The sequence below is a fragment of the Gossypium arboreum genome, chromosome 13 (genome assembly GCF_025698485.1).
Source record: "Gossypium arboreum isolate Shixiya-1 chromosome 13, ASM2569848v2, whole genome shotgun sequence".
NCBI lineage: Eukaryota > Viridiplantae > Streptophyta > Magnoliopsida > Malvales > Malvaceae > Gossypium > Gossypium arboreum.
In genome coordinates, this window is record NC_069082.1 from 22,593,755 (window position 1) to 22,609,772 (window position 16,018).

General features: G+C 40.9%; 1 protein-coding gene across 1 annotated transcript; it reads left to right on the plus strand.

Annotated features, from left to right (window-relative positions):
* Positions 1–14,060: 14,060 nt before the first annotated feature.
* On the plus strand, positions 14,061–14,860 carry LOC108484877 (uncharacterized). Its single transcript, XM_017788764.1, has 3 exons — positions 14,061–14,178; positions 14,272–14,335; positions 14,467–14,860. The coding sequence occupies exons 1-3, from the start codon at positions 14,061–14,063 to the stop codon at positions 14,858–14,860; spliced, it is 576 nt and encodes a 191-aa protein (XP_017644253.1).
* Positions 14,861–16,018: the final 1,158 nt, after the last annotated feature.

Genomic DNA, 16,018 nt, shown 5'->3' on the forward strand with positions numbered 1-16,018 from the left:
ATTTATAAGAAAGGACCCATGTGATAGGACTTGAAAATGTGATAGGTGAAATTTTAAGTGGCCAAATAATGCATGAAGTAAAGACATGAGGATTTGCATGTCAATTTAGCCAAACTATAGGAAGTGGCGGCCATGGTAATGAAGATAGACAAAATGTGATGGGTAAAGAATATAATAAACATGTTGTGATAACATGTTGTGGGAGGAACAATAAAATATGAGGGGAGTGGGAAGAGAAACCAAGGTTGTTTCATCCTTGCCCCCCCCATTGTGCCGTAACTAGAAAAAAAAAAGAAGAAAAGTGTTCATCCTCCTTAGCTTGGCGAAACTCAAAGGAAGAAGGGAGATAGCCAATCGATCACCCTTAAGCTTGGAACAAGGTAAGTGATTTCATGTTAGTTCTTGAAATATTAGCATACATTAAGCTAGTTACTAAGTTTCCTACTTAGCCTTGTCAAAATCTTGATTGTGTGGTGATAGTGGGTAATCGGCCATGGAAGAAATGGAGGAAAATGATTGTTGTCTTGTGTTTTAAGGAGAAATGGTGGATGGGTGAAAGAAACAAGTTTTTGTTTTTGTTTCTTCTTGGCCGATTCTAAGGGAGCAACCATTCAGTTTCTAAGCTATAAATAAAGTGAGAAATTCATGTGAATTCTTGAAACGTTAGATGAAATTGAGCTAGTTACCAAGTTCTCTAGGTAACCCATGCTAGAAATTGTGATTTTGGGTTGACTAGGATTTTCGGCCATAGTGGTCATTGAGGATTAAGGTTTATGTTTCATGCTAAACTTGATGAATCTTGGTGTATGGGTGTTTGAACTAAACTAATGATCAAATAGATGCACAAATGCAAAGTAAGAAGAATCGGCTATTGTATGTAATACTATTGCCGAATGTGAAAATACTATACTTGAGTAATGAATGTGGTTGGAGTTGATAATATGAAAGGAATGCTTAAATGTGTTTGTTTAAAGAAGAAATTGATGAAGAATGTATGTGAACCTAGCAAGTGTATTCCGCTTAGTACCTTATAATGTGAAAACCTTGGAATTTATTTTTGATTTCGTGTATGTATGACCAAGAACAATCGGCCTTATAATGGCGTTTTGGTTTAAAAGTCGATTGATAGTTTATAATAAAATGAGTTGATATGAGATGCTGAATGTGATTAACAAGTAAACATTATTGAGAAAATATTGAATACTTCTACTTGCATTCGTTAAGCTCAAGAGCAAAGGGAGCTAAATCCGATAAAGGGAAGGAAAAAGTGATCGAATAGCCGTTGAAGCCGTTCGTGACATCCGAGGTAAGTTCTCAAGAAATGACCCTACTCGAATTATGTGAAATGAAATATGGATGTGTAATGATTATTGATTTATGTGTGTATGAGTATTTGAATGATACCGGGCTAAGTCCGAAGGCGATTATGCAAGTGATATGTTTGTGTTTGAGCCTTAGTAACGAAAATGAAACATGGATGTGTAATGATTATTGATGTATGTGTGTGCATGAGCAATTGAATGATATCCGGCTAAGTCCCAAGACATTTATGCTAGTAATTATATCCGGTTAAGACCGAAGGCAATTGTGCTAGTGACTACATCGGGCTAAGACCCGAAGGCATTCGTGCAAGTTGTTAAATCCGGGCTAATACCCGAAGGCATTTGTGCAAGTCGTTCTATCCAGGCTAAGACCCGAAGGCATTCGTGCATGTGGTTATATCCGGTTGTATTCCGAAGAAGCTTGGGCTAGAGGTGAGCGTTGGTTGCTGTAATAAATTTAATTAGTACGCTCGAAAAGCCCAAAGGATAAGGTATGTTTATATATGCATTGGAAAAGTCGATATGTTTGAGTAACATTCGTTCAATCGACTAACGAGTTTTCAGCTATTGAATTAGTTCATATCTTGTGAAAGTATATAATGATGAAGTGTGAAGTAAGTATGATTATGTGAATGTGTATTAATGAAATGATTCATTTGGCTATGTGAATGTAATGCTTTAGTTAAAGCTGATTTTTATTGCTTGAGACTTACTAAGCATAAAAATGCTTACTCCGTTGCTTTGGCTCTCTGTTTGATAGATTTTGCTCGTTAGCGATCGGATTCGGGATCATTAAAGTCGAATTCATCTACACTATCAAAGCCTCCATTTTGGGTATAATTTTGGTTGAACTTTGAAATGGCATGTATAGGACTACCCTATTGTAGAAGGTCATGTACCTTTCGGTTTTATGTAAGCTTGGATAGCCATGCGAAAATGGCTTATATACGTTGTTAGTATGATTCTATAATTGTTTGTATGATGATCATTATGGGGTATGGGATTGTTTTGAAAAGATTAGCCATTGGAATGGTTAATCATGATCACACTTGTGCTATGTATGCAAAAAGGGCCAATTGAATCGTGGAAATCATGAAATAGGTAAAGGTTACCTTGAAAACAGATGCTGGCAGCAGCAGTGGTGTGGTTTTGAAAAATCACCAAAATTTGTAGGAATGATATTAAATAGTGAATAAGTTATGTAAATGAACCTTGATGAGTCTACTTTCATATGGAAGAAACGAAACGGTCATAGGAGTTACATGTTAAGAGATATTAAAGTTATTGTGAGACAGGGCCAGAACGGTTTCTGGGTCCCCTGTCGCGACTTTAAAAATTTGCTATAAATTATCCAGAAAGAATTACAAGTCATGCCTTATATGTGCAGATTCCATTTTGAGTCTAGTTTCATTAGAAATAAACGGATCCAGTATTAAAGCGTTGTACAGAGAGATATTCAAGTTGTAACGCACGAAGGTCAGAGCAGTCGACCCCTGTAACATGGGTGACCTTTAACTAATAAACTGTACCAATTGGCCCGACCAAAAATTCTAGAAATAAATACATGGAAGGACATATGAGTCTAAATTCAGGGAAAATTTACAGAATCAGTTTCTGAGTTTTGAAACTCGAGATATGATTTTTAAGGCGACAGTGACGCAGTTTTCCAGCCTGTCTGGAAATGCCAAATTGGTCGGTGCTTTAAGAGGACTTGGCTCGTTAACCCCTCGCGTCCGACACCGGCGATGGTCTCGGGTTCAAGGTGTTACAATTTCATTGGTATCAGAGCTACGGTTTAGTCGATTCTAGGACTACCGTGATATGTTTAGGGTCTAGCTATACATGCCATATAGTGATAAATTGATAGTGTGGTGATTTCTGACAATCTGAATTTGTGTTTGTTTATAGCAATGGATCCCGATCCCTACCGAGCAATAGCTGATGATGTGGAGAGTGTGCCGCCTACTCCCGCGCAAGGGACAGCGCCGGCGGACTCTCAACCTATGGCCAGCAATCCGAATGATGAGGTTAGGCAAGCCTTTTATAGTGTGATGAATGATTGGTTCAACCAATACATTCGAACTAATACGGCTGTTCCACAACCTCCATTCCCAACTAATGTAACCCCCACACCTACAATACCTCCGGTAACTGACCAAATAAGGTCAAGTAAGCCCTCAATGATGTAATTCGTAAACATGGGGCCACTTGAATTCAAGGCTACGGATAGCGACGATGCCGAGCAAGCTGAATTTTGGTTGGACAACACTATCCGAGTGCTCGATGAGCTATCTTGTACACCGACGAGTGCTTAAAGTGTACCATCTCCTTGCTACGCGATTACGCCTACTATTGGTGGAGTACTCGACTTGTGGTGCCTAGAGAGCAAGTGACTTGGGAATTCTTTCAAACCGAGTTAGAAAAAAGTATATCATCGAGATTCATCGACCAAAAGCGAAGGAATTTCTTGATCTTAAGCAAGGCCCTATGTCGATTCATCGACTCGAACGAAAATTTGTGAGGCTTAGCCGTGCACGCGCAAGAATGCATTTCGTCGAAGCTATGTGTGTAAACGCTTCGAGGATGGGCTGAATGATGATATAAGGATGTTCGTTGGCATTCTCGAAATACGAGAGTTCGTAGTACTTGTTGAGCGAGCTTGTAAAGTCAAGAGCTTAGAAAGGAGAAACAAAAGTTGATGTGGGAACCGGAGAATTCGAAAAGGTCCTCGGAAAGTCTCTTCAACAGCATCAAGAGATTTCGAGATGATGTGAGCCGGTCTAGAGGCACTTCGGGCTTTTCTAGACGAGATCGCGATCGACCCGTGACCACACGAGTCACTTGATCGCTGATGGTGGAAATGATTGCCGAGAGAGGCGGAGTGTGCGCATTGTGGCAAATGGCATTCGGGAGCTGAGGTTCGTGATCGCTCTGCTATAAGTGTGGATCGGCCGACCACTTTATCAAGGATTGCCCGAGGTTGCTCGAATAAAATGTAAGTCAAAGTGGAAACCCGGTGCTACCATCGTCAAGTAGGCCACCTAGAAATATGGGCAATGTTAGTGGCGGTCGAGAGGATCCGAGATGCTACCATCGATCCGAGGCTCGTGCTCTGCTAGGACTTATGCCATACGCCGCGACGCGAGGATCTTGCCTCACCGGATGTTATTACCGGTACTTTCACTCTTTTCGATACTAATGTGATTGCTTTGATTGACCCTGGTTCTACTCATTCTTATATATGTGAAACCTTAGCATCCAAGAAGACTTTGCCTATTGAGTCTCTCGAGTTTGTAATTCGGTGTCAAACCCTTGGGTCATTACGTGCTTGTCAACAAAGTGTGCAAGAAAAGTCCCCTAGTATTCCGAGGTTCTTGTTTTCCAGCGGACTTGATGCTTTTGCCGTTCGATGAATTCGACGTTATTCTTGGATTGGATTGGTTGACCATGCACGATACGGTTGTAAATTGCAAAAGCAAGACTATCGATTTGAGGTGTGCGAATAACGAGATAATTCGGGTTGAGTCTACGGACTTAAAGGGGTTGCCAGTTGTAATATCAGCAATGTTGGCCTGGAAATATGTAAGAAAAGGGTGCAAAGCGTACCTTGAGTATGTGCTCGATGACAAGGAGTCGAAAAGAAACCCGAATCGATGCGGTGGTTTGTGAATACCGGATGTTTTCCACGAAGAATTGCGGGTTTACCACTGTTCGGAAATAGAGTTTGGCATCGAATTGGTACCGGTAGCACTCCAATTTCGATAGCTCCGTATCGTATGGCACCAATGTAATTAAAGGAGTTGAAAGCTCGTTGCAAGAATTGGTGGATAGAGGTTTTGCTCGCCGAAGTTTTTCGCCTTTGGGCGCCGGTGTTGTTTGTGAAAAAGAAGGATGGAACCATGAGGCTGTGCATCGACTATCGTCAGCTTAATAAAGTGACGATAAAGAACAAATCAACTGAAGGGAGCCTCAGTGTTCTCGAAAATAGATTTGAGATCGGGCTATTATCAATTGCGAATTCGAGATTTGGACGTGCCCAAGACTGCCTTCAGAACGAGATATGGTCACTACGAGTTCCTAGTGATGCCGTTTGGGCTTACTAATGCCCCTGCGGTATTTATGGATTTGATGAATCGGATCTTTAGACCATATTTTGGATCGTTCAGTAGTCGTGTTCATTGATGACATCTTGGTCTATTCAAGAAATGAGACCGAACATGCTGAACACCGAGGTTAGTCTTGCAAATTCTACGGATAAGCAATTATATGCTAAGTTCAGCAAGTGTGAGTTCGGTTAAGAGAGGTTAGCTTCTTGGGGCATGTGATATCTGCATCGGGCATTCGAGTCGACCGAACAAAATTTCAGCCATACTTAGCTGAAACCTCCGAGAAATATTACCGAGGTTCGAGCTTTTGGGGCTAGCCGGTTATTACCGAAAATTTGTAAAGGTTTCTCAACGATAGCCACGCCAATGACGGCTTACTCCAAAAGGACGTAAGGTTCGAATGGTCGGAGAAATGTCGAAAAGTTTCGATCAATCGAAAACTTATTTGACTAAAGCCCCAATTCTAGTGCAACCCGAATCTGGCAAAGAGTTTGTCATCTATAGTGACGCCTCCCTACTTGGGTTGGGTTGCGTATTGATGCAAGAAGGGCGAGTTGTGGCCTATGCGTAGAGACAATTAAAGCCACATGAGAAAAATTATCCGACCCATGATCTCGAATTGGCTGCCATCGTATTCGCCTTAAAGATATGGCGACATTACTTATTTGGTGAGAAGTGCCATGTGTATTCGGATCACAAAAGTCTCAAATATTTGATGACCCAAAGAGACTTAAATCTGCGACAAAGACGTTGGCTCGAGTTGTTAAAGGATTATGAGCTGGTCATTGACTATCACCCGGGAAAGGCGAATGTGGTTGCGGATGCCTTGAGTCGTAAATTATTATTCGCTTTACGAGCGATGAATGTGCGCATGTCCGTTCGATCCGACAACGTGTTAGTAGCTGAATTGAAAGCTAAACCATTATTGATGCATCAAATTTGTGAAGCTCAGAAGGTCGACGATGAGTTGGTTGCAAACGGGCGAGTGTGTTCGAACAAGGAATCGGAGTTTCGGATCGATGATGACGATTGTTTGAGGTTCAGAGTCGTCTGTGTGTTCCAAAGAATTGAACTTATTTCGATAATCTTGAACGAAGCCCATTGTAGCCGAATGGCGATCCACCCGGGAGTACGAAGATGTACAACGATTTGAAACGTCGGTTTTGGTGGCATGGTATGAAACGAGACATCTCGACTTTGTTTCAAGGTGTTTAATATGTCAACAAGTGAAAGCGAACATCAAGTACCTTGAGATTACTTCACCGATCACGATACCCGAGTGGAAATGGGATCGAGTCACAATGGACTTCGCATCCGGACTGCCATTGTCGGTGAGTAAGAAGGATGCGATTTGGGTCGTTGTAGATAGATTGACTAAGTCGGCTCACTTTGTCCCCGTCGTCACGGACTTTTCAATGGACAAACTAGCCGAATCAGACGCTTCTCAGTTGTGAGATTGCACGGGTGCCTATTTCCATCGTTTGGATAGAGATCCGAGATTTACCTCGCGATTTTGGAAAAAGTTGCAAGAAGCTTTGGGTACCAAGTTGCATTTCAGCACCGCCTTTCACCCCCAAACCGATGGTCAATCCGAGCAGATAATTCAGATACTTGAGGATATGTTGAGATGTTGCATCCTCGAGTTCGATGGTTCATGGGAACGATATTTGCCGTTGATTGAATTCGCACAACAACAAACTTTCAATCAAGTATTAAGATGGCACCCTACGAGGCTTTGCGATCGTAAATGCCGTACACCATTGTTTTGGACCGAGCTCGGTGAAAGCAAAATTTTCGGGTGGATTTGATTAGAGATGCTGAAGAAAGTGAAAGTAATCCGTGAAAGTCGAAGATAGCCTCCGATCGCCGAAGTCGTCACGCGGATCTGAAGCGTAAAGACATCGAGCATCAGGTGGGAGATAAAGTGTTTCTCAAGGTTTCACCTTGGAAAAAGATACTTAGATTCGGCCGTAAGGGCAAGTTGAGCCCGAGGTTCATTGGGCCATATGAGATATCCGAGCGAGTCGGTCCGATTGCATATCGTTTGATTTTGCCCCGAACTCGAAAAGATTCACGATGTCTTTCATGTTTCGATGCTTCGACGCTATAGATCGATCCATCGCGTGATTAGTCCAACAGAGGTTGAAATTCAAGCCAATATGAGTTATGAAGAAGAACCGATTAGTATCCTAGCACGTGAAGTGAAAGAGTTGCGAAACAAGCGAATTCCGCTAGTGAAAGTGTTATGGCTCAAACACGGGATAGAAGAAGCTACTTGGGAACCTGAGAACTCTATGAAAGAGCGGTACCTAAACCTATTTATCGGTAAGATTTTCGGGGACGAAAATTTCTTAAGTGGGGGAGAGTTATGACAGCCCAAAATTGACCCTAGTCGGGATGTGGTTTCGGGACCACAAAACCGAGTCACAAAAATAATTAGGTGTTATATTCTGTGCTTATTGTATGTGGAATTTGTATGTGTAAATATTTCGTGCCTTGATTTTATTAATTAGGTGCAAATTTATAAGAAAGGACCCATGTGATAGGACTTGAAAATGTGATAGGTGAAATTTTAAGTGGCCAAATAATGCATGAAGTAAAGACATGAGGATTTGCATGTCAATTTAGCCAAACTATAGGAAGTGGGCCGCCATGGTAATGAAGATAGACAAAATGTGATGGGTAAAGAATATAATAAACATGTTGTGATAACATGTTGTGGGAGGAACAATAAAATATGAGGGAGTGGGAAGAGAAACCAAGGTTGTTTCATCCTTGCCCCCCCATTGTGCCGTAACTAGAAAAAAAAAAGAAGAAAAGTGTTCATCCTCCTTAGCTTGGCGAAACTCAAAGGAAGAAGGGAGATAGCCAATCGGTCACCCTTAAGCTTGGAACAAGGTAAGTGATTTCATGTTAGTTCTTGAAATATTAGCATACATTAAGCTAGTTACTAAGTTTCCTACTTAGCCTTGTCAAAATCTTGATTGTGTGGTGATAGTGGGTAATCGGCCATGGAAGAAATGGAGGAAAATGATTGTTGTCTAGTGTTTTAAGGAGAAATGGTGGATGGGTGAAAGAAACAAGTTTTGTTTTGTTTCTTCTTGGCGATTCTAAGGGAGCAACCATTCGGTTTCTAAGCTATAAATAAAGTGAGAAATTCATGTGAATTCTTGAAACGTTAGATGAAATTGAGCTAGTTACCAAGTTCTCTAGGTAACCCGTGCTAGAAATTGTGATTTTGGGTTGACTAGGATTTTCGCCATAGTGGTCATTGAGGATTAAGGTTTATGTTTCATGCTAAACTTGATGAATCTTGGTGTATGGGTGTTTGAACTAAACTAATGATCAAATAGATGCACAAATGCAAAGTAAGAAGAATCGGCTATTGTATGTAATACTATTAGAATGTGAAAATACAATACTTGAGTAATGAATGTGGTTGGAGTTGATAATATGAAAGGAATGCTTAAATGTGTTTGTTTAAAGAAGAAATTGATGAAGAATGTATGTGAACCTAGCAAGTGTATTCGGCTTAGTACCTTATAATGTGAAAACCTTGGAATTTATTTTTGATTTCGTGTATGTATGACCAAGAACAATCGGCCTTATAATGGCGTTTTGGTTTAAAAGTCGATTGATAGTTTATAATAAAATGAGTTGATATGAGATGTTGAATGTGATTAACAAGTAAACATTATTGAGAAAAATATTGAATACTTCTACTTGCATTCGTTAAGCTCAAGAGCAAAGGGGAGCTAAATCCGATAAAGGGAAGGAAAAAGTGATCGAATAGCCGTTGAAGCCGTTCGACAGCATCCGAGGTAAGTTCTCAAGAAATGACCCTACTCGAATTATGTGAAATGAAATATGGATGTGTAATGATTATTGATTTATGTGTGTATGAGTATTTGAATGATACCCGGGCTAAGTCCCGAAGGCGATTATGCAAGTGATATGTTTGTGTTTGAGCCTTAGTAACGAAAATGAAACATGGATGTGTAATGATTATTGATGTATGTGTGTGCATGAGCAATTGAATGATATCCGGGCTAAGTCCCAAGACATTTATGCTAGTAATTATATCCGGTTAAGACCAAGGCAATTGTGCTAGTGACTACATCCGGCTAAGACCAAGGCATTCGTGCAAGTTGTTAAATCCGGGCTAATACCAAGGCATTTGTGCAAGTCGTTCTATCAGGGCTAAGACCAAGGCATTTGTGCATGTGGTTATATCCGGTTGTATTCGAAGAAGCTTGGGCTGGAGGTGGCGTTGGTTGCTGTAATAAATTTAATTAGTACGCTCGAAAAGCCCAAAGGATAAGGTATGTTTATATATGCATTGGAAAAGTCGATATGTTTGAGTAACATTCGTTCAATCGACTAACGAGTTTTCAGCTATTGAATTAGTTCATATCTTGTGAAAGTATATAATGATGAAGTGTGAAGTAAGTATGATTATGTGAATGTGTATTAATGAAATGATTCATTTGGCTATGTGAATGTAATGCTTTAGTTAAAGCTGATTTTTATTGCTTGAGACTTACTAAGCATAAAAATGCTTACTCCGTTGCTTTGGCTCTCTGTTTTATAGATTTTGCTCGTTAGCGATCGGATTCGGGATCATTAAAGTCAAAGTCATCTACACTATCAAAGCCTCCATTTTGGGTATAATTTTGGTTGAACTTTGAAATGGCATGTATAGGACTACCCTATTGTAGAAGGTCATGTACCTTTCGGTTTATGTAAGCTTGGATAGCCATGCGAAAATGGCTTATATCGTTGTTAGTATGATTCTATAATCGTTTGTATGATGATCATTATGGGGTATGGAATTGTTTTGAAAAGATTAGGCATTGGAATGGTTAATCATGATCACACTTGTGCTATGTATGCAAAAGGGCCAATTGAATCGTGGAAATCATGAAATAGGTAAAGGTTACCTTGAAAACAGATGCTGGCAGCAGCAGTGGTGTGGTTTTGAAAATCACCAAAATTTTTAGGAATGGTATTAAATAGTGAATAAGTTATGTAAATGAACCTTGATGAGTCTACTTTCATATGGAAGAAACGAAACGGTCATAGGAGTTACATGTTAAGAGATATTAAAGTTATTGTGAGACAGGGCCAGAACGGTTTCTGGGTCCCCTGTCGCGACTTTAAAAATTTGCTATAAATTATCCAGAAATAATTAGAAGTCATGCCTTATATGTGCAGATTCCATTTTCAGTCTAGTTTCATTAGAAATAAACAGCACCAGTATTAAAGCCCTGTACAGAGAGATATTCAAGTTGTAACGCGCGAAGGTCAGAGCAGTCGACCCCTGTAACATGGGTGACCTTTAACTAATAAACTGTACCAATTGGCCTGACCAAAAATTCTAGAAATAAATCCATGGAAGGATATATGAGTCTAAATTCAGGGAAAATTTACGGAATCAGTTTCCGAGTTTTGAAACTCGAGATATGATTTTTAAGGCGACAGTGACGCAGTTTTCCAGCCTGTCTGGAAATGCCAAATTGGTCGGTGCTTTAAGAGGACTTGGCTCGTTAACCCCTCGCGTCCGACACCGGGGATGGTCTCGGGTTCGGGGTGCTACATATTTACTCGGAGTGTTGGGGTAAAAGACGAATGGTTTAATTGAACTGTTGTCAATATTGTAGTTTTGGTTTATTCGTGAGTTAGGATTAATTGTGGAGTTTGGTTGTCGATTTTAAGTGCTGGTTTGTTCTGGAGTTCTTTTGGTTCGAAACGACATCAGGTGTGTACCCGAAAATGTAGAAAAAGGGGTTTCTGAAAAAGCCAAAAACCCCATTGCTGACGTCACACAAACATGTGGTCACCCGTATGGTAAGTCGTGTACCGTAACACGGGCGTGTGATCGTCGAGACCAGACCGTGCGCATAAAACACGACCGTATGAAGGCTAAGAAGGCCGTGTGCAACACACGGGCTAGACTGATTTGGGTCGTATGGGCCACACGAGCGTGTGGTATTCTGGGCCAGGCCGTGTGATCCACACGGCCAAGGACAAACTGGGCCGTACGGGCCACACGAGTAGGCCACATGGGTGTGTAAGCCCATTTAACTGAAATGTATTCTAAGGTTGCATGGGTCACCCAAGTCGACTATGAACCTACTATAGGGTCGACAAGCACTACTTAGACCCTAAATATATGAATTGTATGCACAGTGATTATATGCATGAATACTGAACTGTATGTATAACAGGAATTCGTATATTAGTATGTCATATATTGTATGTTGTATTGCATTGGGTTGGGATATTGATATTTAGAGGAAGTGTACTGAAAGACTCTTAAGACTATTATCTAACAGCTCAGCTTCAAATTACTGATTATGCGTCGCATTCGTTACTACTTGTAGTGTAGGGATGGGTGGGTGTTTTAAACCCCACATGGAGTGTAGGGATGCACGGAGATGATGTGTAGAGGCTAGTTGGGTAGGACTCTATAAACTGATTGATGCATATCTGATACTGAAACTATAATAGGCTAAGGCCTAAACTGCTACTAACACTGAAATGGGCTTAGGCCCAGATTGCATTTGACTGATAACTGTTGTTTGACTGTATGTATGATTTCTGTAGGGATTACACACTAAGTTTACGTAAACTCAACACTTTCTATTTTATCTGTACAGGTAATCCCTAGACTTAGACGGTTTGGTGTAGCGGGAGACTCAGCAGTGACCATAAGTTTATTGAATGGTTCTTATCTCTTTAATGGTTTTAATTCCTTTTTTTTTTCTAGATTTTTTATGTGATTTGGGACTTTTTGGACCATTTACCATTGTTTTGGGATTTTAACTATTTTTCACGGATTGCTGAACTGCATCAAAACTCAGTTTTATCAAACGTGATGTTTTTCTAAAAGTAAATGATTTTCTATAAACATCATCGTTTTGAAAGCTCCTGCTACAAAATAGGTTTTGAACAAACTAAATTAATGAGAAAACAATTTTGAATTTGACGAGAGATAAATAGAAGATAATAAACGAGAACAGTTTTGACTTGGTAATTCGATTTTAAAATTCCATTCCATGTGACATCATCAGATTCTACCGTAACGTCTAGGTCAGGTTTAGGGTGTTACATTTAGTGGTATCAGTGCAAGGTTGCAAAACTCAACTGTAGATTTTGGGTTTCAAAAATTAGTTTTTGAAGAATTAATCTCAAAAATTTTTGAACTGATTTGACTTAGTATGTGGTACACCGAGTCTTTGGCGCCATCCTGTAAGTATTCTAAAATTGTGATAAGTTCAAACTGAAAATACTATAGATAGTACATTCTGAAACTACTGTGCGTAGTATATAGCGAAAACACTCAAGATTGTGTATATTGAAACTATAGTAAAACTGAGACTGTAGCAAAACTAATAGAGGCTGCAATTTACAAAAATCACTCTGAATTACTGAGACTGTTTACATAAAATATCTAGTAATAAATACTGAAACCATAACTGATTCATAAATTTTGTAATACAGATAAATCTAACTAGACATGAGCACACGAGGTATCTGCAGATGAGGTACCAGAGGCCGAGGTAGAGGCCGTAGAGGGGCTCGAATTGAGTCTTCTTCACTAGGCAGTATGCCAAATCCAGAAATGAGTGAGACGCCAGTGTCACCTGCTACTGAGACTGGGTCCCATGATTGCATAGCTGGGGACGACGTATTGTCCCAAGCTATGTTAAAGATACTGGAGAGGGTTGCTGGGCCCAACACTAGATCTGAGTGCCGAGGGTCAGTTGCTGAATGACTCTGGTCCAATGGAGCTGAGTTATTTAGGGGTGTCACAAGAGTCGCCCCTAATGTGGCTGAACACTGGACTGAGGCCACGGAGTGGATTATGGATGACTTGGATTGCACCCCTGAGCAGAAACTGAAGGGTATGGTCTCTTTGTTACGAGATGAGGCTTATCAATAGTGGCTAACTGTTAAGGAGGGCACTCAGCCCGAATGTCTGGCATGGGAATTCTTTAAGACCACCTTCTAGGGGAAATATGTGGGAGCCAATTATGTGGACACTCGTAGGAGAGAGTTTTTGAATCTCATTCAGAGGGATCGATCTGTGGCCGAGTATGAAGTCGAGTTCATAAGATTGAGCCACTATACGCGAGGTATTGTGGAATCGGAGTATGAGAGGTGTGTCTACTTTGAGGATAGCCTCAGAGATAGTTTGAGGGTTCTGACAGCTCCGCAGAGGGAGTGAGATTTTTCTATTCTAGTCAAGTAGGTAAAGATCGCCAAGGACGTTAAGTGCACTGAGCACCAAAATAGAGATAGAGAGAGGGGTAAGAACAGGAGGGATTCAGAGCCCTCAAGTTCGGTACAAAGGCCTAAGAAAAAGGCCAGGATCGATGGGCCAATTAGAGGTGGGCCCCCTGTTGCTCTAACTAGGTTGCAGCTATGTGGAGATTATGGTAGACGCCATCAGGGTGAGTGTTGGAGGAGGACTGGGGCATGTTTGAGGTGTGGGTCATTAGAGCACCGTATTCGGGAGTGTCCGCTGAGAGCTAATTAGATGCAAGCTACGGGTTCTGGTACTGTACAGCAACAAAGGGTAGTTCAGCAACCACCGAGGGGGCATGTTTAGGCCAAGGGTGGTAACGGTATGGGCCATGGGCAGAGAGTATCTGGCAGAGGAACTGGACAGACTGACGTGATACAGCTTGCTCTTATTTATGCTGCTCATCATCGTGAGGACAGAGATGCTCCTGATGTCATCACTAGTACATTCCTTATTTTTGATGTACTATATCTTGCTCTGATAGACATAAGATTTACTTATTCCTATATAGCCTGTTCTGTTTCTAAAAATCTAGGGTTATTGGTTGAGAGCATTACGACTGAGGTCACCGTGCTGAGTCCATTGGGCAATCTATTTAGGTTAGTAAACTCTATAAGGATGTACCCTTAAGGGTGCAAGAAACTATTTTTCTAGCAGATCTTATGGAGCTTCTGTTTGGGGAGTTCGATATAATTCTGGGTATAGACTGGTTGGTCAAGCATTGTGTCAGTCTGGATTGTGTGACTAAGAGGGTCATCTTGAGAACTGAGGATATCTGCATTGTGTCAGTCTGGATTGTGCGAAATAATGAGGTAGTCAAGATTGGAGAATGCCAGAATTATTTGGCTAGTGTGATATCTGCACTAGTAGCTGAGAAACTAGTTTACAAGGGATGTGAGGTGTACTTGGCCTACGTAAGTGTTTCCACTTCTGGGGACTCTACTGTAAAGGATATCTACACTGTAAGAGATTTTTCAGACGTCTTCTCTGAGGAGCTACCAGGTTTACCTTTGAATCGAAAAGTTGAGTTTGGGATTAAGCTTTTACCTGGTACAACTCTGATGTCTATCGCTCCCTATCGAATGGCACTGAAAGAGCTTACGGAGCTTAAGGCTCAGATTTAGTAATTGTTAGATTGTGGGTTCATCCGCCCTAGTGTCTCCGTGGGGAGCACCGATACTATTTGTTAAGAAGAAGGGTGGATCCGTGAGGATGTGTATTGACTACCGGCAACTAAATAAGCTGACCATCAAGAACAAGTATCCGTTACAGAGGATCGATGACCTATTTGACCAGTTTCGAGGAGCTTTGTTATTCTCTAAGATTGACTTGCGTTCTGGGTATCATCAGTTGAGGGTTAAGGAGGTTGATGTGCATAAGACGACATTTAAGACTCGTTATAGTAACTATGAGTTCCTACTGATGCCATTTAGACTAACTAATGCACCGGCAACTTTCGTGGATCTGGTGAACCGAGTATGTCAGCCCTATCTAGACCGGTTTGTAGTACTGTTCATCAATAATATATTGGTTTATTCAAAGACTAAGGATGAGCATGACGAGCATCTTAAGATTGTTCTTTAGATTTCGAGGAAAAAGTAGCTTTATGCTAAGTTTGCGAGTTCTCGTTACGTGAAGTAAGTTTACTAGGACACGTGGTTTCTACTGAGGGGATTCGTGTGGATCCTCAAAAGATTGAGGTTATATTAGATTGGAAGCAGCCTAAGAATCTGTCTAAGATCCCCAACTTTTTTGGGCTGGCAGGTTATTATCAACGGTTTATAGAAGGTTTCTCACTAATTGCAGGACCCTTAACTAAGCTGCTACGAAAGGGTGTGCCATTTTTCGGACTGATGTACATCAAGAGAGCTTAAAGAAGCTCAAAAATGTATTGACTGATGCTCCTGTTCTGATACAACCTGAACCTGAAAAGGAGTTCACGGTTTATAGTGATGCATCACATGTCGGTTTGGGATGTGTGTTAATGGAGGATGGTAAGGTAGTAGCATATGCTCACGTCAGCTTAAGACGCATGAGGCGAACTACTCGATGCATGATTTAGAATTAGCCATCGTTGTGGTCTCTTTGAAAATCCAGAGGCACTATCTGTATGGTGAGAAGTGTGTCATCTACACTGATCACAAGAGCCTCAAGTACCTCCTAATTTAGAAAGAGTTGAATCTTAGGCAGTGTAGATGGATTGAACTACTGAAACATTATGACTGTACTATTGAGTACCATCCTAGCAAGGCTAATGTGGTGACTGATGCATTGAGTCATAG